Genomic DNA, 26,892 nt, shown 5'->3' on the forward strand with positions numbered 1-26,892 from the left:
ATGACAATAACTATTTCATATAACATATTTATAAGTGAGTGGGGTTAAGAAATTTGGCGAAATTAATCGTGAAACAACATTATTTTATCAATTATAGATTAATATATTACGTTTTACAGATAGATATGCAGTATGAATTAGTTTTGTTATTATAATAAAAATAATACACATAATTAAAAAGATGAAATACTAATAATATCATATTACAATTAAATGACATTAATATTGTTATATTAAATATAGATTAATACAGTACTATTAGGAGGATACTAGAAAATAACCCGAGTTACAACTACTAATACAAGTAGTTCATAAAATAAATTACTCACATGCTTTAGTGGTATGTGGAGTATGCAAACAGGTTAGAAAACATGTCGTCTCTGAAATGGCAAAAACAAAGGTAAAAGTAAGCAGGCGAATAAATAAAGTTTGTCACATACAGCTTCACCCAGTTGCTCCATGCCCGTTGAAGGTCTTGTCTTTTTTCAGCTCTTGGCCAAAAAAGGTGCTTCTCAGCTTTGCAGCTGCACAAACACTAGGTGGCGTGTTAGACATTATGACGAATTGAAATTGACAAGTTTAATGTGAGAAAGCGTGTTTGCTATTTGCGATAGATCAAACTTTAACTTAAACTAACATTATCTGATCATGTGACTTACAATTCCCGCCATAAGGCGCGAACAATTTCTACAGCATTTTTCAACCATCATAGCGGACCAAAAGGCTCATCATTTTTATCAGAGGATGATATGTAATCGTTCAAGCAAAGTTTAAAAAATTAAACATAGCATAAAAATGTTTTTATGCTATGTTTTGAGATATCAGTGCTCAAAGTTGCAGCATTACGATGCCGATAAAATAGACGCGTAAGAACAATAGACATGGTTTTTATCGCAAGCGTGAAGTATATTTGTGAAAATAGTTTGACGAATAAGGATGCATAAAAGTGAAAACATTAACCATCTCCCACACATACATCACATTTTAGTCGTTTTGGAAAACGAATCCAAACTAAGGCGGTCTCGTGTCGCTGCGATTTTCTGTTCGTTATCGAACTTTTAAGAGCTTTTAATCACATTCCCACATATTTGGCGCCTACTACACAACAGAGAAAGACATGGCAAATCTTTTGATACCAAATAATTGTAATGTGAATTTTGTTGCAAGTCAAACTTTAAGCAGCTTGTTACACTCCATGCTGAAAGTCACTGCTAATATGTGACCTGTGAAATGATTTAACGTGTTGAAGTTTGTCAGTATAGCTGAAAAGGCTGCAAAAAATAAACAATAAAGAACCAAATAAACATAATTATTCAGCTCTAATTATACATAAGTTTTGTAAAATTAACTTTCACCTTATTTTTTGGCACAGGTTCTTTATCCTGCACAATTTGCATTTGCGGTACGATGTATCTAATATAATCTGGCAAGAAAACTCATTTTTATTTGATTTTTGCTACTTCGTTCACTCAGTTTTGTCAATCCTGATTTGAAAACGATCAGTATGATGAGATTATCGGTTTAAATGAGTGATTATTTATTATGTAGGTGGTTAGATTGTTGACCTGTAGAACAAAGTAACAAAAATGCATTTGTGTAGAAATTTCTTTCTGGTACAAATTTTTGCTTCAACGCGCAACAAGTAAATTTGAAGGCTTGATTTGAAATCATTGGATAACTTATAACCTTTTGTTACAGACTTGCTTCACTGCCTAGTTTGAAAGAGCTGTACCTCTTTCAAAGTAAAATAGATTCAGCTGGTCCTGTTGTCCTAGAAAATCTGAATTCCCTGGAGAAACTTGACATGAGTTATTGCAGCCTTCCCAAATCGCCACTCAGGTGTGTGTGAAATACTTTCACCAAAAATTTTTGCAAGACTTTGTCGTGTTTATGAACATCAATGTCGGATTTTTTGATCTTAACCTCATTTTATGGTACTGAATGCCTAAATTCAATACTTGTGCATGTACATAGGAACTTAAGTTGCTGGATAGACAAATAGTCCGCACTGCACTGTAACCCATTACACCATAGTAGGAGACTCTCCCAGCGTAACCAATTAATGTCAGCCCCTGAGGATTCATTTTGTGATAGACTTTTTAAAAAATCAGTTTATTGGTTTGCAAATTTGTTAAAACAACTAATTATTGACATCAGTAATTACAATAGATTATATACTAGTCTTTTAGTGTTAAAGTCTGCACTCAGCAGGCAACTGCAACGTGAAAGTGGCTGAAAGTTACTCTTTATTTCCTCGAAAATTATGTATTTTCAATGGCTATGTGTCCGAATTTTGCTAACCTGGAAAGTTGTCTGGATACTAATATTAACTAGTTTGTCAGCACCAAATATAATTTGATATCAGAAGATATGGATTGAGTTCAAACAAAATCAACAATCAGAATGCAACTATCGAAGCGATTGATAAGTTATTTTGTTAAAAGACAGGAAGTTTCTGTTTCTTCATGCGTTATTAGTATTGTTTTTATGCCATTTATTTTTCATAATATATTTGGATCACATTTTACGTTATTATTATTTTTAACTTATAAAATACACTGATAAATTAACTTAATTGAACGCCACAGCGTTCTTTTTCAACCCTTTCTCTATGGTGTTAAAATTTTAGATGTTATATAGGAGCAGTAAACTCATTGGCCACTTTCTATAAGCTTTTCAGCATTGGAAAAACAGAAATTCGATGGCTTGTACTACTAAAAGTAAACAAAAACTTATGCTATTCTAAAAGTTCGCGTTAATATAAGATGGAATCAAAACAATGCTCTACCTGTCTAGAGTTACGGACCACTGACAACATTTTTTTGTTCGCTTCTGTTATAAAATGGAGTTACTTGCAGGTTGATGAAGAATATTTCTCTCTAAATTTTTAATTACCATTAAACCTTTATTTGAATGCCATATTCATCTGAACGTTGCTTTTATCATAATGTCACTTCTAATAGAACGCTACTGAGATGAGTAAAAACTACAGTGCCATCCTTAAATCGAATGACACTACTATTTGATTTCTCTGTTTTTTATGAGCCGCTATAGAAAGTGGTCAATTGAAAAGAGTCGACAAATTAGTACATGAAATTACAAACATTGTTATCATGATTGCATAATTATTTTCAATTATAATAAAAGGTCTATTGAAGTCTATCAACACCAATTAATTATTTTGCGTTTGATGTGGTTGCAACCACAGTTTTTTATGACCACATACCTGAAAATAGTTATCGTCAAAATAGTCAAAACTTGACCCTTGTTCGATGTTACCAAGGTCAAAATTTGATCCATGGTCTTAAGTTCGGTCGATAATGTAGATTACAATCAGACTAAAATACTTTAAAGATCTGATGAAGGTGCTACTTCGTTCATTCAGTTTTTTCAACCCTGATTTAAAAACAATCAATATAGATTTGATTATTGTTTTTCAATCAGTGATTATTTATTGTGTGGGTGGTTAAACTGTTGACCTGTAGAACCAAATAACAAAAATGCATTCGTGTAAAAATTTCGTTCTGGTAGAAATTTTTGCTTCAAGGCGCAACAAGTAAATTTGAAGGCTTGATTTGAAATCATTAGATAAGTTTAAACCTTTTGTTACAGAATTGTTTCCCTGCCCAGTTTAAAAGAGCTGAACCTCTATCGCAGTAATATAGATTCTGCTGGTTCAGTTGTCCTAGAAAATCTGGATTCCCTGGAGAAACTTGACATAGGATGTTGCAAATTCTCTCAATTACCACTCAAGTAAGTGTGAAATATCATAAAAAACTTTTGCAAGACTTTGTCGTGTTTATGAACATGTTTATTAGCGTCTGACTTTTTTCTTTCAACCTCCTTGTACGTCTTCTTTAAATGAGAACTTAAGTTGCTTAAAGAATAAATACAGCAGTAAGTACTGCACTGTAACCCATTATATCATATCATGTCACTGGGAGACTCTCCCAGTGTAACAAACCCATTTAATCCAATGCGAATTTACTTGGTGATTAACGTTTAAAATCAGTTTATTGGTTTGTAAATTTATGTTAAAATTACCAATTACCATATACTAGCGTTTTAGGGTTAAAATCTACATGTATGTATGTATAATCATGTATTTATGCGGATGTATAATCTACATCCGCATGTATATTCCAACTCTAAATGTGTTTAAAAGTTATTTTTTATTTACACAAAAATTATGTAATTTCAATGGCTATGCGGCAAAGTTCCGCTAGCCTAAAGAATATTTGGATACTAATATCAACTAGTTCAGCGGCGCGAAATATAAATCGAGGTTCAAAGGTATAAAATGAGTTCAAGCGAAACCAACAATCAGACTTCAACTGTCCCAACAATTGATTAAATATTTTGTTCAAAAGCTGTTTATTTCTGTTTATTGATGTCATAATTTTTTTTTCTTTATATATTTGGAGCGCGTGTTAGGCTACTATTATTTTATTCTTTGTAAAATGTGCTTATGAATTACTTTACCGCAAAACCTTTATTGCCATGGCGTTCGGTTTGTCAACGCTTTTTCTATAGTGTTAAAAATATAGGTGTTTTATAGTGGCAATGAAACTTTTACTAACTTTTATAAGTTTTTCAGCATTGGAAAAACTGAAATTAAATGGCTTGTGCTAATAAATGTAAATAAGAAACTATGTTATTGTAAAAGTTCATAATAGTATAAGATCGAATCAAAACTATGTTCGAGCTGTCTAGCCCGACCACTGCAAAAAGTTGTTTGTTTCTGTAATGAAATGGAGTTACTTTCTCGGTGATTGAGAATATTTCACTCATTATTTCTAATTACATTTACATTACATTACATTAATTTCTAATTATCGTTTATTTGAAGGCCATCTTTATCTGAACGCCACATTTATTTCAATGCCACTTCTAATAAAATGCAACTGCAAAGGATTAAAAATACGATGCCATCCTTAAATTGAATGACACTACTATTTAGACTCGTGTAAAAACATACTCATGACCAGTTTACCAAAAAGTCATTTTCCATAATAAATAAAATTGTGTTATCAATAGAACAACAAACATACTAACTTACTAAGTCGTAACCAGGCATTCATTATAAATAATAACGTAACCAATAGAAAAATATTAAAACAAAATGGTAAATTACTGCCGAGTTTACTTTGAAAACTAGATTGTTCCACAACATTTCTTTATCAGGACTTTTTGTTATTGCATAACCGACGCTTGCACTTTAATATCTTGTTAATAAATTGGCAATTAAAGTGTTTCAATTTGTTTTTGTTACTCCATTGATTAATTTTTGGTCATTGTATTCTTACGTTACTATATAGCATGTAACAGTTGACTTGCAATTGGTTTGATCGTAAAACCTAAACTGTGTATCATAAAACTAAAACTAACTTAAAGAAGACATTGGTTTTTTTGAAAAATACTTTGATCATCATGCTACAACCAACTTAAATTAAAATATAACTGTTTATAGCCATATGTTATAGAATCACGACACTGTCCCCTTTTAAGTGCGCCATTGTGGTAAAGAAGACTCCGCTAGTTTTGTTGTCATTAAAAGATTGCGATCAATTAAAAATCTTGACATGCGTAGTTACAACTTATGCAAATGATCACTCGGGTACATGTAAAATTTTAGTCAAAATCTCTAATAAAATTTCGTAATATTCACAATTTCCATTGCATAGTTTTTTTCTTAAAACTCATTTGCTCAGCTTGGAGTTTCAATATTGTAGATACGTGAATAAGAAACCAGGCTGTTTAATCAAATATAGAAGACACTGCCATTATGTTTATAAAATAAAAACTTGCATCAGTCTCATTTAGTTCCGCTAAACGTAAAAGTTATTTGAAATTATCTCTCTCTGGCATTAAGTTAGTTTTACACTCTGTTTAATAGACCTGATGGCAATTGTTAGACTTGAATAAACAAGCTCAACACATTTCTGGCCTTTTCATAGCATCAACGTTATGATATGAAAACTTAAAAATGCCCATTATACATATTAGATTTTAACATATTGGTCACGATCTCAATAAGTGGGGTTCAGTCGCACGTATTGAATTTGTGTAATGACGATTGCAAGTTGGTAAACTCAATCCCACATGCATATGCTGTGTTTTAAAAATTACATTTATTTAGGCCAATCAAAAATGCTGTTTCAAAATCTGAACTTTGTTTAACAAGTAAAAACCTAAAACAGCTTAAATTATTGTCGCAAAACCATTTCTATGCAAACCGGAAATATTAAAACATGGTGTCGCAAGTCAAACGAGCGTTTTTTCATTGACCCGATTGATATCAAAGAAATAAACGGTACCTTTGAAGAATACTATGGCAATGTAGCTCATACAGAATCATTTGTTGAAGAGGAAAGTTTTGATGTGGATGATGTTCCTTGTTCGATTGATGCCGAAGATAATTATGAAAAGGTAATTGCATGGTTAAAAGAGCAAGAAGCCGTTACAGTTCAGACTGCGTTAGGAAATTTCCTTCACGAAAGTGAACTTCACGCTGGTCATTAAAACATTCGACCTTCCTAACAACTCCCTTTTTTGAAAATGTTCTTGTAAATTGGGTCCAGAAAGCTCCAAGTGTATACTTCAATTTGAGAACAAAGAAATCAGTCTCTGCAGATAAGCTTGCTCTGAACTATCCAGTTCTGAGTTGGATGTTGCTATTTTAGCAAATATGGAATGTGGATTTCATGCTAGTAAGCACACAGTTTTGACAAAAAGAGCTAGTAATCTGATTAGAAAAAAAGCTAGAACTGAGTATAAACACTATAATAAGCCAGTATGCAGACTTATGTTTGCATACATGCACAGTATATGTGTCAACACGCTGGACAAGATCATAAATCAATACTAGTCGGCCCAGTCAATCGTTCTAAGGAAGCTAAATCGCGGAAGCAAAACAAAGATCACATATGAACAGTTCGTATCCTTTCAACGATTCATAAAAAAATTCCAGCAATATCAAAGTTGATAGTGCTACCTGGTAGATTGAACGGAATATCCAGAGAAGCTACAAAAGTGTTGCCTTCACACATGACCAAAAATATGTCTACAGCAAATATTGTGAAGCAAGCGCTAATGCTGAATTTTTAAAAGTCTGCATCTCTAGTTTTAAACGACTGTGGAAGTTGCTGTTCCCTGGAGTACACTGCTGTAAACCGATGTCAGATCTGTGCAGGACTTGTCAGCGGAATAACACCTTTATTTACCAGTAAGTAAGCCATTGTTTGTTACTATAGTCTAAAGTTTGATGTAGCTAAATCTTGAGTTGGCTTTATTCAAAACTTTTTAGTGTGCTTTCATACAATAATTTAATTTTCAGTCTGTGCTATGATTTAATAATCAATTATTAACAACTCAATTTTTGTGGTGTTAAAGGTTTGATATTGTTTACTGTAGAAGTACCTCTAAATCTGATGAGGAAAAAGGAGCAGCCATGAGACAACAGAAAGTTCATCTGGCAGTGGCCTCCCAGGCTAGGTTATATTACATAGATACAATAGTTCAAACTAAATAAAAAATGCATGCACATTTCACTTGATATGGCACAGCAAGTACATTATCCAAAAAATCCATTACAACCAAGACCTGTATACTTTAAGACACCAAGAAAGTATGCAAGATTTCGAGTCACAGATGAATCCCTTCCTCGTCAGACAAACTACTTAGTTAAGGAGGCGATTAGCATAGGCAAAAGGTGAAACATTGTGATGTCCTACCTGCATCACTACTTGGAGACAAACCAGTCTGACAAAGCTAAAAGTTTCCTGATCATACATGCAGATAATTGCTCAGGACAAAATAAAAATAATTACATGCTGATGTACCCGACTTGGAGAGTGGCTAAAGGCTGTATATCAAAGAGTTAAGTTAAATTTTATGATAGCGGGACACACAAAGCTTAGGCCAGATCTCTTTTTTAGAATATTCAAATAAGATACCGGAAAAAGTTTGTTTTGTCGTTAGATGAAATAAAAGACTGTATTGAGCGATCTTCTACTCTTAATTTAGGAGTCCTTGTTGGCTCACAACATGGAGAAGTCGTTGTGCCTATATACAATTGGAGCTCATACCTGCAAACTTACTACAGAAAAATTCCAGGAATCAAAACAACACATCAGTTTGTATTTGATAGTAAACCAGAAAATGTAACAGAAAATTCAGCAATTCAACCATTGGTGCTACTCAGCCCTTCAATATAAAACCATTTGATAACTCCATGCCTGACCAGCTGTCACCACTTGAACTGCCAGTTGATCGACAGCATTACCTGTACAACAATATAAGATAATTTTGTAAGAATCATTCCCGAGACTTAGTTTGCCCCCCGGTGAAAATTCCAAAAACCCTTTCCAACACTTCATATGTGCCTAGTATGGACAAATGTCCATCTAAACGACGGAAAAAATATTAACAGTGAAGTAGCCAAATTCAGCAACATATTTTGCCCTTGAATTTTGACTCTTTATAGATTATTACTAATATGAATAATTAATAATGAAAAAATTTTAATTGAGCCATTAGGATTTAAAATTAACTTTTATTGTATTACCTATGAGGTGAAAGGCGTTTTTACGTTCCATGTTACTAGATTCTTGTGAATAGCAAATCAATTTTTCGCAATCCACAAAATTTGGTTATCAACTTGTAACTAATATTATCTATAGACATTAAATATTTACAACTTTCTAATCTGGATATTCAGATTCAGCATACAACTCTGTCTTAGAATCTATGTATTTGTGTAATTACGGCTAAATTTAGTAGTGGTTGCTATGGTGATTCTAACTGTAAACAACTAGTTACGTGACTCGAAACTTTGGATAAATTTTCTCGAATTTGCCTTTCAATTGTTTTAAAAAGAGGTATGTGCATGCAGACTTTTGACTATAAAATCAGTTCTAATCAACATCGAAACGAAAAAAGTTCTGCAATGAGTTGTGTATTTTTTCCTTTGTTAAGCTGAGCTACTATATAAATTTAGATAATTTTTAACTTAACCCGACTTTTTAGATTATGACCCATATATGTCCTATTGAAATAATAAATTTGGTAGAAAAAGAGTTGAGGCAACCATTGAAAACCTCTAATACTGTGCAGCTTGCGCTAACCCATGCTGAGAGTCATTTTTAACTCTTCTAATAATCAATTTTGTCTCCAACAGAGCAACTAATCGAAAGTTTTTTGCTAAGCAATTCCACTTTTATTATTTTTCAGAATGACAAAACCAGATCGCTATCATTATGGCAAATAAAATTTTGCTTCGTTTTTTCAATGAAAAATAAGCATCGTAGACTTTGCGAGAGTTGGAGTCACTAAACGATTCTGTACTTATCTTGTAATAAATTTTGTTTTGAATAAGATGCAATTTACATTAGAACAATATCCGTTTTGATTTTTAAGATATTTCATAAATACTAGCCGCATATTGAATTTTTAAAGATCTGCTTGAATTAATTTGGTCAGTATAGTGAATTTAGCACAGTTGTGAAAGAGTTAGTATGCAACAAGGGCAATTTTTTAAATGTTGTCATTGTCTTTGTCATTGTACATGAAAGAGGCTGTAAAAATAAACTGTAGAAAACCAACAAATTGTGATCATTAAGCTTTAATTATACAGTCTTTGTAAAATTAAATTCCACCTCATATTTTTGTCACAGTTTCTGCTTTCCGCAAACTCTGCATTTATGTTTCCATGTCTCTATTGCACTTTGGCAATAAAACTCATTTTCATTGATGATTACTACTTTGTTGATTCATTTCAGTCATTCTAGATATAAAATGCTCAATATGAAATGATCATTAATTGATTACTGATTATTGATTTACACTGAATGATTACTCAATATCCCCATGGTTAGGCTGCTGTCCTGTGGAACCAAATAACATAATGCGTTGTAGGATTGTAGAATTATCTCCTTCAATGTGAAAAGAGTAACTTTGAATGTAGATTTGAAGAAATTGTATATTTTTTAGACTTTTTGTTACAGAATTGCCTCACTGCCCAGCTTGAAAAAGCTGAACCTCTTTCGCAGTGAAATGGATCCTGCTAGTCCTGTTGTCATTGAAAGTTTAGATTCATTGGAGAAACTTGACATGGAGTCTTGCAAGTTTAATAAATTACAATTCAGGTAAGACTGAAAAAGTATCAAAAAAACTTATGCAAGACTTTGCCTTCTTGATGAACATTATTGTGTGAGTTTCTTCTATTAACCTCCTTGTACGGTTCAGATTGTTTAAATTTAGGACGTGTAAATAAGAAATTAGGTTGCTGGATAAATATTAAGCCTGCACTGTAATGTTGTAATACTGTAATACTGAACTGTAGCCGACATTATCGTAGTTGTCCACTAAAACAAACTATATGGCCGTGTGGTTTCACTTTTTGATGCACCTTTTTAAAATCGATTTTTCGGTTTATAAATTTGTGTTACAACATCGAATTATTGGCATTAGTAGTTATGATAAACTCTTCACTAATTGTTCAGGCCTAAAATCTGTGCTACGTTCGCATGTGCATAATGTATATGTAGCGGAAAGTTCATTTTCATTTACGCAAAAAAGTATATATTCTCAATGGCTTCGAGTAATTGTTTTGCTTGACTAAAAAGTGTTTGGATGCTAATAATGAACTAGTTCAGCAGTGCAAAAAATTTGATGTCAGAAGATATTGCGATGAAGATTATTGCATTAAAAAACAACAATCAGAATGCAACTGACCAAGTTATCGTCAATATATTTGATTCAAAAATAGTTAATTTTTCTTTGCATGTGTTATGAATATTGCTTTTTTTAAATATATATATTTGGCTCACAGGCTAGGTTATTCTTATTGTATATCTTACAAATTACACCTAAAATTTAACTTAAATATAAATCAGTTTTAATTGCATAAAGAAAGCAGTTTTGGCTCCAAACTATAGCAAAATATATATATGTAGGCAATGAGCTTTTACGCAGTATTATTAAATATACAGTCAAACATGGATAACTCGAACTTCACGGGACCGAGCAAAAGTGTTCGAATTATCAGACCGTTCAAGTTATCAGAGCACTGTCACAAGTCCATATATTTACTTATTTATTAGTAGATACATGTACATATACAAACTATAATATAAATCAAAAGCACAAATGGCTTGTTTCAAATTAAATGCTTCTAATGTAAAGTTTAAAACGTTCTTATCAAAAAGTATAGAGATTTTTCTATCACTTGAGATTGGTTTGTTGTTTGAGGTGATGTTATTGCCAGGACGTTTTTCAGATTGACATTGGCAAAACTTGATCGTTGTTGAAATGCTCAAAAGAAAAGACATTTTTTTCTTTTGGGATTTTACCCACAATCAATTTTGCCGTTTTTCTTGAAGTTTATGCAAAGATTAACTTACTTTACCTGGGATTCTTTAAGAGCAACACTCCGAGGCAGTTCAATTAGAAGTTTTACGAGGTTTTACGGTACATTCTATATCACTCACGCTTTTTTAATAGATACTTATTGAATGTACACACGTATTCTGTGTTTAGGTCAAACGATGAATAGTTTTTTGTAGCTAAGACAACGTATACGTTCAATTACAACAATTTTTAAGAAGTTTTAAACATTCAACATTCTGACGTTGATTCAACACGGAATCAACGTCGGAAAACTATTCATCACGGGCTAGTCGGGTCACGCACTCAAGGATTTTCGCCACGCACATACAAAACAAAAACAACATGCGATTTTTGTTTTGTATGTGCGTGGCGAAAATCCTTGCGCACGTGACCCGGCTAGCCCGTGCTATTCATCGTATAGCAGTATAAATCAAATTTCACCAAACCTTTAGAAAAGTCGTTGACAAAAATATTTTGCCGATGGTGGTAATAACGACGCTTATGAATTACGAAAAGATGAAGTTTACCTCTATGGCTTTGAATAAAGTGATTTTCTAAAGCGATAACAACCGTTTCGGTAGCCGTTGGGCAAAAAAAAACAGTTGGAATTAACAGTGTTGAGTTCGAGTTATCTATAGCAATTTATCATTACGGGGGAACGGACCAAAGAAACCATTCAAATTAACCATGTGTTCGAGCTATCCGTAGACGAGTTATCCATGTTTGACTGTATTTACAAATCAAAATTATGCATACAAATTTAGTATGATGAAGTGTTTTCCCAGTTTTGTTTTCTCTTGCTAAGAAATTTTTTGGATGTGCCACTCACCTTCACAAACCTGGCACTAGAAGCGTTATGGCCATGTTGTTTTTTTGCAACAGCTGACTGAACCAGTTTAATTAGCTGGGCAGCAGAGACACTAGCAAGTTAAAAAAATAATTTTGCAATATTGCCACTCTTTTGACAAGTTCTTTCTTTACGAACCGGACAAAGGTTTATGAGTGTTTTCTAGTCTGCATCTGAACAAAATATGTGTCAGCCTAAACTGCATAGGTCAGCGGAGGGGTCAGTACAATCAGGAACTATCTAATGTAACTTATATTTGGATTCTTGTGAAGACATTGGTTAAAGAACAGTCGCACAAAAAGTCATTTTTCATAATAATTGAGGTGGTGTTGATATTATCAACAAAATTGCAAAACGTAGTAACTAAGTCGCAACTAGTCATTCATTAAAAATCATAATGACCGCTATAAAAACACTAAAACAAAAATGCTAACTTACTGCTGAGTTTATTTGAAATAAATAGATTGTTACACAACGTCTCTTTATCAGGACTTTTCCTCTTGCATAACTTTTGCTTGCACTTTAATATTCTGTTGTTAAATTTGAAACCAAAATATAATTTCAATTATTTTTGTTTCTTCATTGATTAATTATTAATCATTGTACTTTTACATGTACATTACCGTATAACATGTAACAATGGTCTTCCAATTGGTTTGACCATACAGTGTAAAGTGTGTATAATTACAGAATACACCTCGAGATATGATGTTGATCCATTCCAAGGCTGGCATTGTATGGCGAAAAAATTGTATGTCAGGGTATAGAAACCATTCTAATTATACAATGAAAAACAAATGGTAAAAATCATCCAGAATTTTATAAAAGTGCTGTACATATTGAGATTTAGTGACAAAATAGAATGTTAACTTTAGTAACTATAGTTACCTACAGTAGTTGCATTGTATTAAGTTCACCTAGTGATTATAATCTGCAATACTTTAAAATTGTAATCCGTGTATCAAATGCAGATTGTATGGTAAGAAGTTTTTACCGTCAAAAGGTGCGCATAATATAAACTTTGAATTCATTTCAAATAAGTTTCGCTTGCCAAACTCATCCTTAACACTAATTTTTAGTATGTATTTTGAACTATTCTAATGAATTTCAACTTTTTATCACGAAAGTTTATCTATCATAAGTTTCTGTCTTCACTTTCATTATAAAACTTAACGCGTCTGGCTGAAACTTTTTTCAACCAGAATTCAATATTGCCGAGCGATGCAGTTATCGAAAGCGGCCTCTCACACACCTGACCATTTCATGGCTACTGAAAAAAAAATGAAATTTTATATACAGGGCGTACATACCTTTAGAGTAACGTGACTTTAGCTGGTACATGTAGCAATTAAAGCAGAGAGGAGGCAAAAACGTACCAATGATAAGTATGTTGCTGTACACTTGAAGATTAATTTAATACGTTTTGAAATGGAATTTTTAGCAGGCTAAAGAAAGTTGTTTAGACCTGTCCAAATTTTCTTCTGGTTTAATAGAAAAAATGCTGATGCAGTGCAGAAAACTGCTAGCTAGCGCTTGTAGAAGGATCCAGAGAAGATGCCACAGTAGTTTTTCTTTTATGAAATTTTCACAATAATCAAAGTAGCCATACATACAAAGTTTGTACGTATTTATACCCTAGATGACAGGGCGTCAACAAGTTTCAGAAAGTAATGTGAGTGCGTCAACTATCTTGAGTAGCTAGTTATATGAGTGACCTACATACGATGAATTGTATTCATGTAGGAGATAACAAGCCCACTCGCAAAGACATGGTTAAACAAGAAAAAAAACATAAAATCAAAAGGAAATAAATAAAATATGAAAAACATGCCACACAAAAGATAAATAGTGTATATTATACATGCATTGTTTTAATGTACCAGTCCACATCAGTAAATTAAACACTTGAAATATTTCTGCCAATGTGGGATTTTCCGTATCTTCTACTTCCTCGCCCTTACTATATGGTTGCTCCTTTTGAATGTTGATCGCGTGCATGGATTTCTAACTCTTTCAAATCTTTAGTCGTAAGCTCTTTCTTGTTCTTGCTTTAATGGAGTTCTTGTTTTAATAATAATTGCAAATGCTGATTGGTTGCGATCATAATCCTTGCCAATGTTAATAATACAGGTGTCTTCTTATTTACAACATCCAACTTTGCTGACATATAAATCATTTTCCTTCGTTTTGTAACGTTGGTATTGGTCTCAGTTTCCTAACTAACAAATTAAATGTTGATACTTCCAGTTATATACATGTGCTGACTTGAAAGTTTATAGTAAAATATATTATAACGCTACAAATGAATAGTTGCTTTCACTCGTGTAATTTACACACATTTTTCCATGTGGAATGCTGACATGAGAGAAGTCGATCATCGTGTCTCTTCTAAACTTTCTGAAAATGTTTTCGGCAAACTATATTTCGGTGTCTTTGTTATTGCGACGTGCGTTATGACCACACCGCCCGCTAAATTTTAACTCGGGCGAAACATTTATCAAAATCGTATAGTGAAATGAAATTCGTATAGCGAGGTTAGGATATCACAATGTTCGACACCGTAAGGTGAAAAAATCGTATATCAGGGTAATCGTACATGTATCTCGAGGCTGCAGTGTGCTTACAGAACACATTAGTTCTTTTAGAAATATTTGGATCATTGTGCTGCGATCAATTTTATCTTAAAATATAATGGTTTTTCACCGTCTGTGGTGGAATTACAACACTTTCCACCCCTTATGCTTGCCATTGTGGTAAAAAAGACTCTGCTACTTGTATTATCATTAAATATTCGTGTTCAATTAAAAACCTTGACATGCATAGCTACAACTTATTCAATTGATCAAACAGGTAAATACACATACCCTAGGACACTTATATTTCGCTAGTATTTAGTTTCGTGAGTAGCATACAGAGTAAAATTTCACTGGAACTTATTTTCGCTGCTCTGATGAGTGCGAAAATATAGTGATGTGAAAATAAATGCAACGGAACAAACATTAGATTCCTCAGGTCCAGTTCACTGGTACGAAATATTTTTCAATTTGGGACTACCGTACTGTTTGGACTATAAACCGCACCTCTATATAAGCTACATGTGCTTTATTTTCCAAAAACGATAATGAAACAATACATAAACCGCACCTTACTATAGGCCGCAGAACTAAAGACTGTGCTTTTTAACGTGGCAGCAACTTTGCCATTTAAAACAGAACAGTGCAGAACGGCACAGTTTCGTATTATCCGACGATTTTAAACTTAGTGCCTAACGGGACAGTACCGTGAGGCATTGTTTCGTATTTTCTTTCACAGCTAGAAGTGCACTAATTGGAGATTCCCGTTAGTGCGCCCTAGCGGTGAGAGAAAAAGCCACAGAATAAGCCACAGTGATTAGCCGCACCTTTGTAGGCCTACCTATAAAGCCGCATGGCTCAAATCATCAGAAAAAAGTAGCGGCTAATCGTCCGAAAAGTACGGTAGTTTGTATTTCTGAACCGCAGGTAGAAATGCGTAGGTGAGATCAATAATGCAATTTGATCGCTTGCTGCAGTTTGTCTCCTGGACTATCAATGACGTCAAGGTCCTTGCCGCAGTGACTGATGTTGTACCAATATTAGAATTCAAGTATTTATAGCGCACGGTGCCGCGGTGGCCATGGCCCCGGGTTGTTATTGCTTTTGGTTGGTAATAATATTCATCACCACAAAAATTATTATTCAATTTTATGACTTTCCCTACCAGACTGTCATCCTCATCAGTTACAAATTCAATGACTAAACTAATATCATCATCTTCTTCATTTGTCTAGGCTTTTCCAAAAAAAACTTATTATCTTAATTTGTTTTGCCAAGCTGCTCAGTCGGTGTGGGCCTACTAGCTATAATGAGTTTAGCAAAAATTGCCCAGTGAGCCAACCACACACGAAAATTGCCTGCATTTCTAATATGACGATTTTATTGTGAATATCAATGAAAAAAGCCATTTAATTTCGCGTTTTCGCTCGTTCGTTATGATAGTTTAGTCTCGCTCATGAAATTTTCGCGAGAGGCTGTTGCCGCGAAAACGCGAAAGTTAGATGCCGCGAATACATAAGTGCCCTAGGGTAAATATACATATACATGTACATGGCCATAAATTAGTTGAATGACTCTGCTATTTGACTTATCTCATCTTTATGCACTCACAATAAAAAGTGGTTAATGGAAACGTGTCCACAAATCGGTACTAAAAATGAGAAATAGTGTTATAGTGATTACATTGTTATTTCCCGCAATTGTAATCATTCCATTAATGTTTATCAATAACAATTAACTATTGGCCACCCGATGTGGAACAGTCAAATATTTCATGACCACACATCTGAGATTACTCATTGTCGCAGTAGTCACAACTAGACCCTGGTTCAAAGTCGTTAAGGTCTAAATCCTATCCATTGGTTTACGTTTTGTCCATGATGTGGATACAGTCTGACTAAAAAACTTTAAAGCGTCTGATGAACATTGAGAAAACTCTTCAAGAACAGCGTATTACATTTAATAGCAGTCATTGGTATTGTGTAACAAAGGCCATTTGCCCACAACCAAACAAGAGAGAAGCGATTGGTTGGGAGATTTATGATAAATGCACATGTTCACACAACTCCCGAAAATTATTCATCAAGAATAAGACGAACCCTTGTAAAAAAATTTCATCAACAAAGTTAACCATTGTTGTGTAGTGTCGTTAAAGTATAATAATGATACAAAACACATACAAACCTATTTAAATATGTTACCAAGTATTGATAAACCGTCGGCAATATCTTAAAACTTACCCATCTGATCACACAAGATTATACACAAATAGACAGATTTATTTGGACAAAACTCGTTATTAAAACTTGCTAAGCCTCACTTTTGACCCGGAAGACCCGGAATTGAAACGGCGAGCGACAGGGAATAGAACGATTAAGTCGTGCGCATTTCACAAAAAAATGTGCACATTTCACCAGTCTATAGCAATGTCGAACTGCCGAAGGTTTCTGTAATTAACGTAGGAGTACTGAAATCGTTTCATTGTTGCCGATTTCAAAGTATCTGACATTTTAGAAACATTTTAGTACTTTGGTATCTAACTGATGTCCAACGCAGAATAAGTAAAGGAAATGGCGATGTTTTTTTTCTCAAACGATTCTTAAGAGATTATGATATTTAATTATAAGTTTGGATATTCTTTTTGATACTTCTTGATATTTTTAGCTATGACGTTTTGAAATGTAAACTAAATTGAGCATTGATTTTCTATTATTACTGTATTACTATTACTAAGTTTGAATATTATTTTTAATACTTCTTGATATTGTTAGCTATGAAGTTTTTAAATGTAAACAAAATTATTCATTGGTTTTCTATTATTACTGTATTACTATATTAATAATATTAGTTATTCTAATAGTATCCGTGTATTTTACTTCTAATATGGCATTTTTCCTATTGCAGGGAGAAAGATATAAACATATAATCCTTTCTTTTCATTATTGCTGTTTGTCATGACCAAACACTTTTTTAAATATATTTTCTAAAAATCTATATAAATATCACTTCTTGATATTGCAAGCTATGACGTTTTGAGATGTAAAAAAGATTGTGCATTGGTTTTATATTATTACTATACTAATAATACCAGCTGCATTACCCGTCTACAGGAATAGATTCACGCGCAGCATAAGGTTTATTGAGAGTTGTCTTTCATACTGTAAAAAAACTCCAAATATGCAGTTACATCTCCCTCTCTTCATCTCTCCCTCTTTCCTCCCTCTCCCTCTCTCCCCTCTCTCTCTCTCCCTCTTTTTCTCCCTCTCTCTCTCCCCCCTTTCCTCCTCGCTCTCCCTCTCTCTCTCCTTCTCTCCCTCTTTCCCCTCTCTCCGTCTCTCCCCTCTCTCTCCCTCCCTCCCTCTTCCCCCTCTCCCGCTCTCTCCCTCTCTCCGTCTCTCCTCTCTCTCTCCCTCTCTCTTTCTCCCCTCTCTCTCTCCCCCTCTCCTCCTCGTTCTCTCTCTCTCCTTCTCTCCCTCTCTCCGTCTCTCTCCCTCTCTTTCCTCTCTCTCTCCCTCCCTCTTCTCCCTCTTTCTCTCCCTCTCTCTCTCTCCCCCCTCTCCTCCTCGCTCTCCCTCTCTCTCCTTCTCTCCCTCTCTCCATCTCTCCCCTCTCTCTCTCCCTCCCTCTTCCCCCTCTCCCTCTCTCTCCCTCTTTCTCTCCCTCTCTCTCTCCCCCTCTCCTCCTCGCTCTCCCTCTCTCTCCCCTTCTCTCCCTCCCCCCCCTCTCTCTCTCCCCCCTCTCCTCCTTGCTCTCCCTCTCTCTCGCTCCCTTTCTCTCCCTCTCTCTCTCCCTTAGTTCAACGCAACACATGCGGATAGACAACATTTTTGGTTTTTCTGTCGGGCGTATGAAGAAACAGTTTTCGGCGTGTGCCTACTTTTGAGCAGGCGACGTATAGCTGGTCATGGCTGATGCAGGGTGACAGTAAGTCGATAGCAGCTGCTCTCTTTCTTTTCACAATAGCGTATCACAACGCTCGGAGTACTCGTGAAAGTTCTGTAATAGTAAGTTACAGTAGGCCTACTCGTAGCTGGAAAAAAAATTAGTAACTTGGCTGCTGAAAGAGATGAACATGACCCACTATCACGAACAGCGGCAAATCCAACGTTATTAAGTAGTGGAGATGTGGCAATTCATAGACAATACAACATCGTATAAGAAACACTTACCTTTTTGATGTGGAAATTTTAGTAGGTGAGAAATGCGTTTTTCCAGTGGCTCCAAGAAACAAACGTTTACGTGACCTTCTCGGTACACGTTGGCAGTAAATATTAATTGCATGTAAATAACTACTCGTTAATTTATTTTATTTAATGAATAGTACATTTGTATAGCTGTATAGACACCTTTGTATAGGCCGCAGAACTCAGGAAAGGTGCTTTTAAACACGGCAGAAAATTTGCCGTTTAAAAAGCGTGCTAACCGGGAATTTCGGTTAATGCGCTCGAGCAGTGAAAGAAAAACAACAGAATTGCCACACCTTTATATAAGCCGCTTGGCTCAAATCATCAGAGAAAAGTAGCGGCTAATAGTCCATATTACGAAATTACGATAATTAGTACTCATATTAATTCGGTTGGTTTCGTTCGACCGAATGGAAAAAGAAAGACAGCTCTATAATTTATTTACCGTTACTACACATATTACCTAATTCAGTTTGCTTCGTACGACCGAAATTCGTATGACGATAAAAGGAAAGACCGCTCTATAAGGCGGACAATCAATCAGATAGACAACGATTGCCGTTTATATAGTAGATAGAGAACAGTGTTTTTCTAGTGGTTGCAAGAAACAAATGTTCACATGACCTTCCCGGTACACGTTGGCAGTAAATATTAATTAGATGTAATTTACTACTCATTAATTTATTTAAAGAGTAGTAAATTTTATTTAATTCACTACTAATATTTACTACTAATTTAATTTTACTACTTACTCATATTAATTAGGTAAGTTTGCTTTGTACGATCGAATCGAAAAAAAAGACCGCCATATAATTTATTTATACAGCTCATATTTGGAAGTTATCGGTGACTCAATATATGGAGAAGACAACTCATACTATTAGCATATCAGTATTTATCGTCCATCCCTACGATGAATAGCAGGTTATGTATTATAATAGAGGCGTGTACTAACCGGAGATTCCTGTTAATGCGCCCTAGCGGTGAAAAAAACCACAGAATAGACACGCCCTTATATAAAAGTAGCTGCTAATAGTCCGAAAAGTACGGTACTCTATAAAGCGGACGGACAGATACACAGATAGACAGACAACGATTGCCGTTTATATAGTAGATTGGTTATTCCAATAATATCAGTGCATTTTACTTCTAATATTGGCCAATATTGCATTTATCCTATTGCAGGGAGAGATTTGACTGCTAATATTGCATATCTCAACCATCAGTACCTTTTATTTTTTCCAATATCACTTTGGTCGTGGGCTGTATGACAGTGGAATTTCTAGTCTAAATTGAAAGTTTTAGGTATTTTCTTTAGAACTTTGAAAGCGACATCCTAAATACAATTAATAACTATATCTTACTATGTTTTACTCAAAGCATTACTTGTTTAAATCAGTCTGATACTTCAACTTATATGAAAAACAGTTACGCAAAATGCTGAGGTCAATAGCATTAATGTCTCTTTGGATGAAGGCAGTTGAAGTCATTGGATAATTTTAACCTTCTGTTACAGACTTGCTTCACTGCCTAGCTTGAAAGAGCTGAACCTTCGTTTTATTGAAATGGTCTCTGCTGGTCCTGTTGTCATTGAAAGTCTAGATTCACTGGAGAAACTTAATATGGAGTTTGGCAAGTTTGATAAATCCTCACTCAGGTAAGACTGAAATATTATCCCAGAAAAGAATTATGCAAGACTTTGTCTTGCTGATGAACCTTATTGTGTGAGTTTCTGATTTTAACCTCCTTGTACAGTTCTAAATGTTTAAATTAATAACAGGTAAATAGGAAATTAGGTTGCTCTAAAATTAATTAGTTTGTACTGCACTGTAACTGACTTTGTCATATTAAGAGAATTGTCCCACTGTAACAAACCAATGTGAGGCCGTGTGGTTTCACTTGGTGATGCACCTTTTTAAACATTGCACATTTTTAACATGCACATGGTAGAAATGTGCACATCTGTGCACATTTCTAACATGTGCATGTGCACATGTTAATGTAATGCACATGTTAATGTTAATGTAATTCACATGTTAATGTTAATGCACATGTGCGCATGTGTGCACATGTGTAACATGTGCACACATACACATGTTTAAAATGTGCACATGTGTGCAAACATGTGCACACATACACATGTTTAAAATGTGCACATCTGTGCACATGTGTACACACATGTACACATATGTGCCCATGTTATATGTGTGCATCTGTGCACATTTATGCACACATGTGCACATATGTGCACATTTCAAACATGTGCATGTGTGCACATGTTACACATGTGCACACATGCACACCCCATACTCATGCGCTTTACCGAGCCCTACTCTTACACTCTTACTTTTACGCTGCTACATATGCTCATGTTACATTGTGCATATGTGGCATAGAATGGCTATAATAGGTTCATTACATAGTATTTCTGATTGGTGAGTTGCTAATTAATGAGCGTATTGTACATTTACATAAACACATGGAAACAATTAACTTCATGTGTCTAGCCAGTATAATATATGTCTATAGCCCATCCTGATTGTAATTAATCTATTTAGGTAGATTATTTTTTGCAATATCTTATTAGCAATGAACATGCATATCATATGCATTACAGCCATAAATGTTTTATTATTGTTTTATCTATGAACTCTATGAAGTTCAATTGCTTAACATGACTACTAAGAAGTAATTATGTTATTTGTAGCTCTGACAACGTTGATAAGTCTTCCGTCACAGAAATGCTCAAGAATGTAGCAAAAAAAAAAAATTTGTAAGCTTACTCCGCAACACAGCTGCTGAATTTTTATGGCATCAGCTCCATGATATGACAATTTGTACACATTCTTTTCAGATATTAGATTTTCCAAAATAAGTAATTTTGTGCTGCTAAAATAATTTTTGTCTGAAAAATTATCTATTTCTAAATAATTTTTGACGCTACGTCCATATCGAAAATGAGTAAATTAGCTCTTTCGCTACCACAAGCCACACAGTATGACTCGGCTCTCTCAAAATTGTGCCACTCACAATTTGTATGTATAATATTTATAATTCATATATTTTTATATAGAAGACATGTACGTTAGCTGTTTTGCTACCACAAGCCATATAATACGATTCGGCAAAGAGTTTGCACATCGAAAGCGACAATGTGCAACTCCAGTAGGCTTGATACATTTAAAATAATCGGTGTAACTTTAGCCAAAACTAAATATGTCAATAGCCTATCTTCATGTTTGCATTTTATTTGTTTCAGTCATTTCATCGCAATATCTTACTTGCCATGACCAATCATGTTAGATGCATTAAAAGCTACAAGTATTTCACTAATATTCAGTTGATGCATTTTGGGTAATTTGTATTGATAATTAGGACCACTAGGAAATGATTATTACGTTTTTAGCTGTAATAATTTTGCTGATTTCTTCGTCTCGGACACGCTCATGATTGTAACAAAAGTTACCAAAAAATTGTCTACGCTCAATCTGTGTAATAGCTGTGGGGTACACATGACATCAACTTTGAGATATGACAAATTAAACATACCTTTTGCAAGTATTATATTAAAAAAAATGAAATCATGTTCTACTAAAATAGTGAATTTGATAGCGGAAAAGTTAAGGCAATCATTAGAAACCTTCATTTCTGACCAGCTTGACATAACAAGTAGGCAACATATAAAGTGAAGCTATAGGACATATTTAAATCCATGCTAAAAGTAATTTTTAATATGCGCCTTGTGCAGTTTACTAAAATTTTGAAGTTTTGTTAGTTGAGCAGAAAAAAACTTGAAAAATTACTGAAGTTTCTCCAGATTTTCTTCATGGCTATCAAAGTTTTTTCACGGTGGTGAAGGTGTGAAAAACCAACAACCTTTGTGTTGATTTTCTAATTAACAATAAAAATTCAACAAAATATCATTATCAAGTTCTGATTATTTGTACTCTTTGCAAGTTTAACTTCGACCTCATCTTTTTGTCACAGTTTCTGCCCCTGCAATTTCTGCATTTACTGAACTGTGTCTTTATTGTAATTTGACAACAAAACTCATTTTTCTTCAATTTTTGCTGTTCAATTATTTAGTTTTTTATGCTAGATTTACAATGCTCAATATGATGTGATTATTGGTTTCCATGGAGCGATTACTCCATATACACCTGGTTTAATGGTTGGCCTGTAGAACAAAAGAGCAGAATACAGTGTATTCTCCTAGAAATGTTTGCTTCAAGATGCAACAAATACCTTTGAATGCAGAAGTTGAAGTCATTGAATAAGTTATAACCTTTTGTTACAGAGTTGCTTCACTGCCCAGCTTAAAAGAGCTGAACCTCTCTTACAGTAAAAGAGATTCTGCTAGTCCTGTGGTCATCGAAAATCTGGATTCCATTGAAAAAGTGAAAATGCATTTTTGCAACCTCTCGAAATTGCGACTCCGGTAGGTGTAAAGTAGTATCACAAAAACCTTTTTTGGTTTGGAAACATTAAGGCTTTAGTTTCTGCATTTAACCTCTTTTTCCTAAATGTTTAAATTACAGACCTGTAAATAGGAACTTAGATTGCTAGCTAAATAATTGGTCTTTACCACACCGAAACAGATTATATTGTAAAAAGAAACTTGTTCCGCCGTAACAAGGCCATATATATACATATATATATATATATATATATAACATATATATATATATATATACATATATATATATATATATATATATATATATATATATATATATATATATATATATATATATATATATATATATATATATATATATATATATATATGGCCTTGTTACGGTGGAACAAGTTTCTTTTTACAATGTAATCTGTTTCGGTGTGGTAAAGACCAATTATTTAGCTAGCAATCTATATAAATAAATTTGATATAGATAGATTATATATATAGCTTTGATAGCAAACTATATATATATATATATATATATATATATATATATATATATATATATATATATTAATTGGAAAGTCAAATAGTTTACTTATATTTCAGCTACTGTCAGTTTCCTGCTGGCGCATTCTTCAGGCTGTAAGCTTCAACACATATATATATATATATATATATATATGTATATATATATGTATATATATATATTTGGTCATTGGATAATCTATGAGAAGTAGAATCAAAGATACTTACATGTATTACACTGGCCTGATTGACTACTGCTACAGATATTTCTGAATTCCATTATGACTGGCTAATCTACGTTCAATTTTTATTATAACAGTTTGTCTAACAACTACATGTTGTTACGAAGAGTATAATAAATCTTTACATGAAGTAATCTGCTCTGATTGAATTGAATTAGTGATATTATAGCTTCCTATGCCTATTTTTTACAGCTTTGATTCACTGACCAATCTCAAAGAACTGGATATCAGCAGCAATAAATTGGATTCTGATTCGCTTGTCGGTATGTACAAGCTGGTGTCATTAGAAAAACTGGATTTGCATTCTTGTGATCTGACGAAACTTCCATTCAGGTCAGTTTCTATATCAAGTCCGTAGGCTGCCTTGTTAGGGTTTTGCTCTGACGGATGTTTGCTTCCTTATCGGTGAGATTTTTTATGAGAATTTACGCAAGGTTTAGCAAATTTTTCTAAGCTTTTTCATTACACTAAATTTGTACTATGTCATTATATATCATTTCATCTACATAAAACATAAAAACTTTAAAATGGGATATATTGGCACATGATATATTAACAATTTTTGACATATCATTGATATGTGTACTTTGGCTGCGAAATTACTGCATTATAGGTATAAGATAATAATGAACTACTTGTTATGAAGAGTAGAATAAATCTTCACATGAATTATTCTGCTCTGATTGAATAGAATTAGTGATATTATTGCTTCCTATGCCTATTTGTTACAGCTTTGATTCACTGAACAATCTCAAAGAACTGGATATCAGCTCGAATAAACTGGATTCTGATTCGCTTGTCGGTATGGAAAAACTGATGTCATTAGAAAAGCTAGATTTGCATTCTTGCGATCTGACGAAACTGCCATTCAGGTCAGTTTCTATATAAACTCTGTAGAATGACTTGCTAGGGTTTCATGCTGATGAACGTTTGCTTTTTTATTAGTGAGATTTTTTATGAGATTCTATGTAAAGCTCAGTAAATTTTTTCTAAACTTTTTCATTACTCTAATTTTTTAGTATGTCATTATATAATTTCATCTATATAAAACATAAAAAACTTTAAAATGTGATATATTGGCACATGATATATTTACAATTTTTTGACATATCATTGAGATGTGAACTTTTGCTGCAAAATTTCACCAAATAAAGAAGCAAATTGGTTCTACCGTTTTCTAGCTAAAACCTTAAAAATCTGTACCATTTAAAAAAAAAATTTTTTTAGTTGCATCATATTCCTTGAGAACATATTCATCATTGTTTTATTACTAAAATGATCCTGAAAATTATAGTTAATATCATTTAATTTGTCATTTGCATTGCAATCATTTATTACATGCCAACAAATGAGTCATATTAATTTTATCGTGACAACATTCCAGTAATTGTTTCTTTCATCATAGGAAATAGATAAAGATATTTGACGAAAATGCGTCTGAATGCAAGTAAAATTTTTGGCCTAATATAGTATGCAAGAATTAACTTGTTTGGTCTACACTGTTGCTTAGAAACAGCCTTTGGAAACAGTGCCATGTGGGTGCAGAAAATATGTCCATCAAGGTTTCTGACACACCTGACACTGTGCGAGAATACCAGCAATCAGGAGTCTAAGAGTAAAGTTGAAAGAAGTTTGACCCAAATAAAGTTGCATCAACATACATTTGCTGCAGTCAATAAATGTATCGATATTTATTGAATGATATTTAAATTTTATCCTTCAACAACTTGTTAATCAAAAATGTGTAACTTTTTTTGTGATTAGTGAAGTCGATCACTTTAAAACGTTGATAATATGTATTTGATAAAATGTGATAAATAAAGTTACTAACAACCGTTTTTATCCTAAACAAGGAAGTGATACCATGTTTTAAATTAAAAGTACACAATTCTTTATAATAAGATTATATCAATTATATCAAAATTGTATTTTTTATCAAAGTAATATCATCTATCGTTCTATCATCTCATTTCTCTGTCTCTTCAAAGCAATATTAGAAGCGTTAGAAAAAACATTGTAATGCATAAAAGTGGAACCCAGGGCATCAGGTTCTAAAGCAAGCGCAGTACAGTAATACTTCAACTTACGAGTGCTCCAACGTACGAGAAACTTGAGATATGAGTCAGCTTTCAAGCAAGTTTTAGCACTAACATACGAGCCATGTTTGAGATACGAGCACCTGAGTCAGTTGCCAAGTATGCCGGAGGTGTTTTATGAGAACAGCATCGCTCTGTATTTTTCAACTGCTCAGGTTATACTGTTGCACCGTGTTTTTTGTGCACGATTGTGCATGATTTTTTGTGCAGAATTATGTGAATTAAACGTACTGTGCGTATACCAAAAGTTTGCCAGTAAAATGAAAGATAATACAAAGAAAAAGCAAATGATAACAATTGATATTAAACGGAAAAATATTGAAAAATATGCGAAATGTGTATGCGTGATTGAGCTAGCTCGGCAATATGACAGAAATACATTCATAATTATCAAGCAGAAGGATTATATTCAGGGCCTTTAGTTCGCAAAAGGATTAACCATAGTTTCTAAACGGTGCAGCGATCTTCACGACCGCTGATGGCATTGGACAAACAATTGGCCGGTGACAGTGTAACTGAAACGATGCTATGTGAAAAGGCGGGCGCTATCCATCCAAACTGTTTAATAGACATTCAGACAAGCTGGCTAGTGGTCGTGCATTAACCATTTGTGATGACACCTGCGTTCGTCC

The 26,892-nt window shown here is 33.7% G+C and overlaps 1 protein-coding gene across 1 annotated transcript in view; it reads left to right on the forward strand.

Annotated features, from left to right (window-relative positions):
• Window positions 1-881: 881 nt before the first annotated feature.
• Window positions 882-26,892, forward strand: part of LOC137398022 (uncharacterized) — a 95,676-nt gene continuing 69,665 nt past the window's right edge. The window contains exons 1-9 of the mRNA XM_068084121.1: window positions 882-904; window positions 1,699-1,839; window positions 3,613-3,753; window positions 7,414-7,494; window positions 10,005-10,145; window positions 20,509-20,649; window positions 23,290-23,430; window positions 24,357-24,497; window positions 24,896-25,036. Of these exons, the coding sequence (XP_067940222.1) occupies window positions 882-904; window positions 1,699-1,839; window positions 3,613-3,753; window positions 7,414-7,494; window positions 10,005-10,145; window positions 20,509-20,649; window positions 23,290-23,430; window positions 24,357-24,497; window positions 24,896-25,036 (1,091 nt within the window). The remainder of the gene's footprint in view (window positions 905-1,698; window positions 1,840-3,612; window positions 3,754-7,413; window positions 7,495-10,004; window positions 10,146-20,508; window positions 20,650-23,289; window positions 23,431-24,356; window positions 24,498-24,895; window positions 25,037-26,892) is intronic.

This window comes from Watersipora subatra, chromosome 6, assembly GCF_963576615.1.
Source record: "Watersipora subatra chromosome 6, tzWatSuba1.1, whole genome shotgun sequence".
NCBI classification, from domain to species: Eukaryota; Metazoa; Bryozoa; class Gymnolaemata; order Cheilostomatida; family Watersiporidae; genus Watersipora; species Watersipora subatra.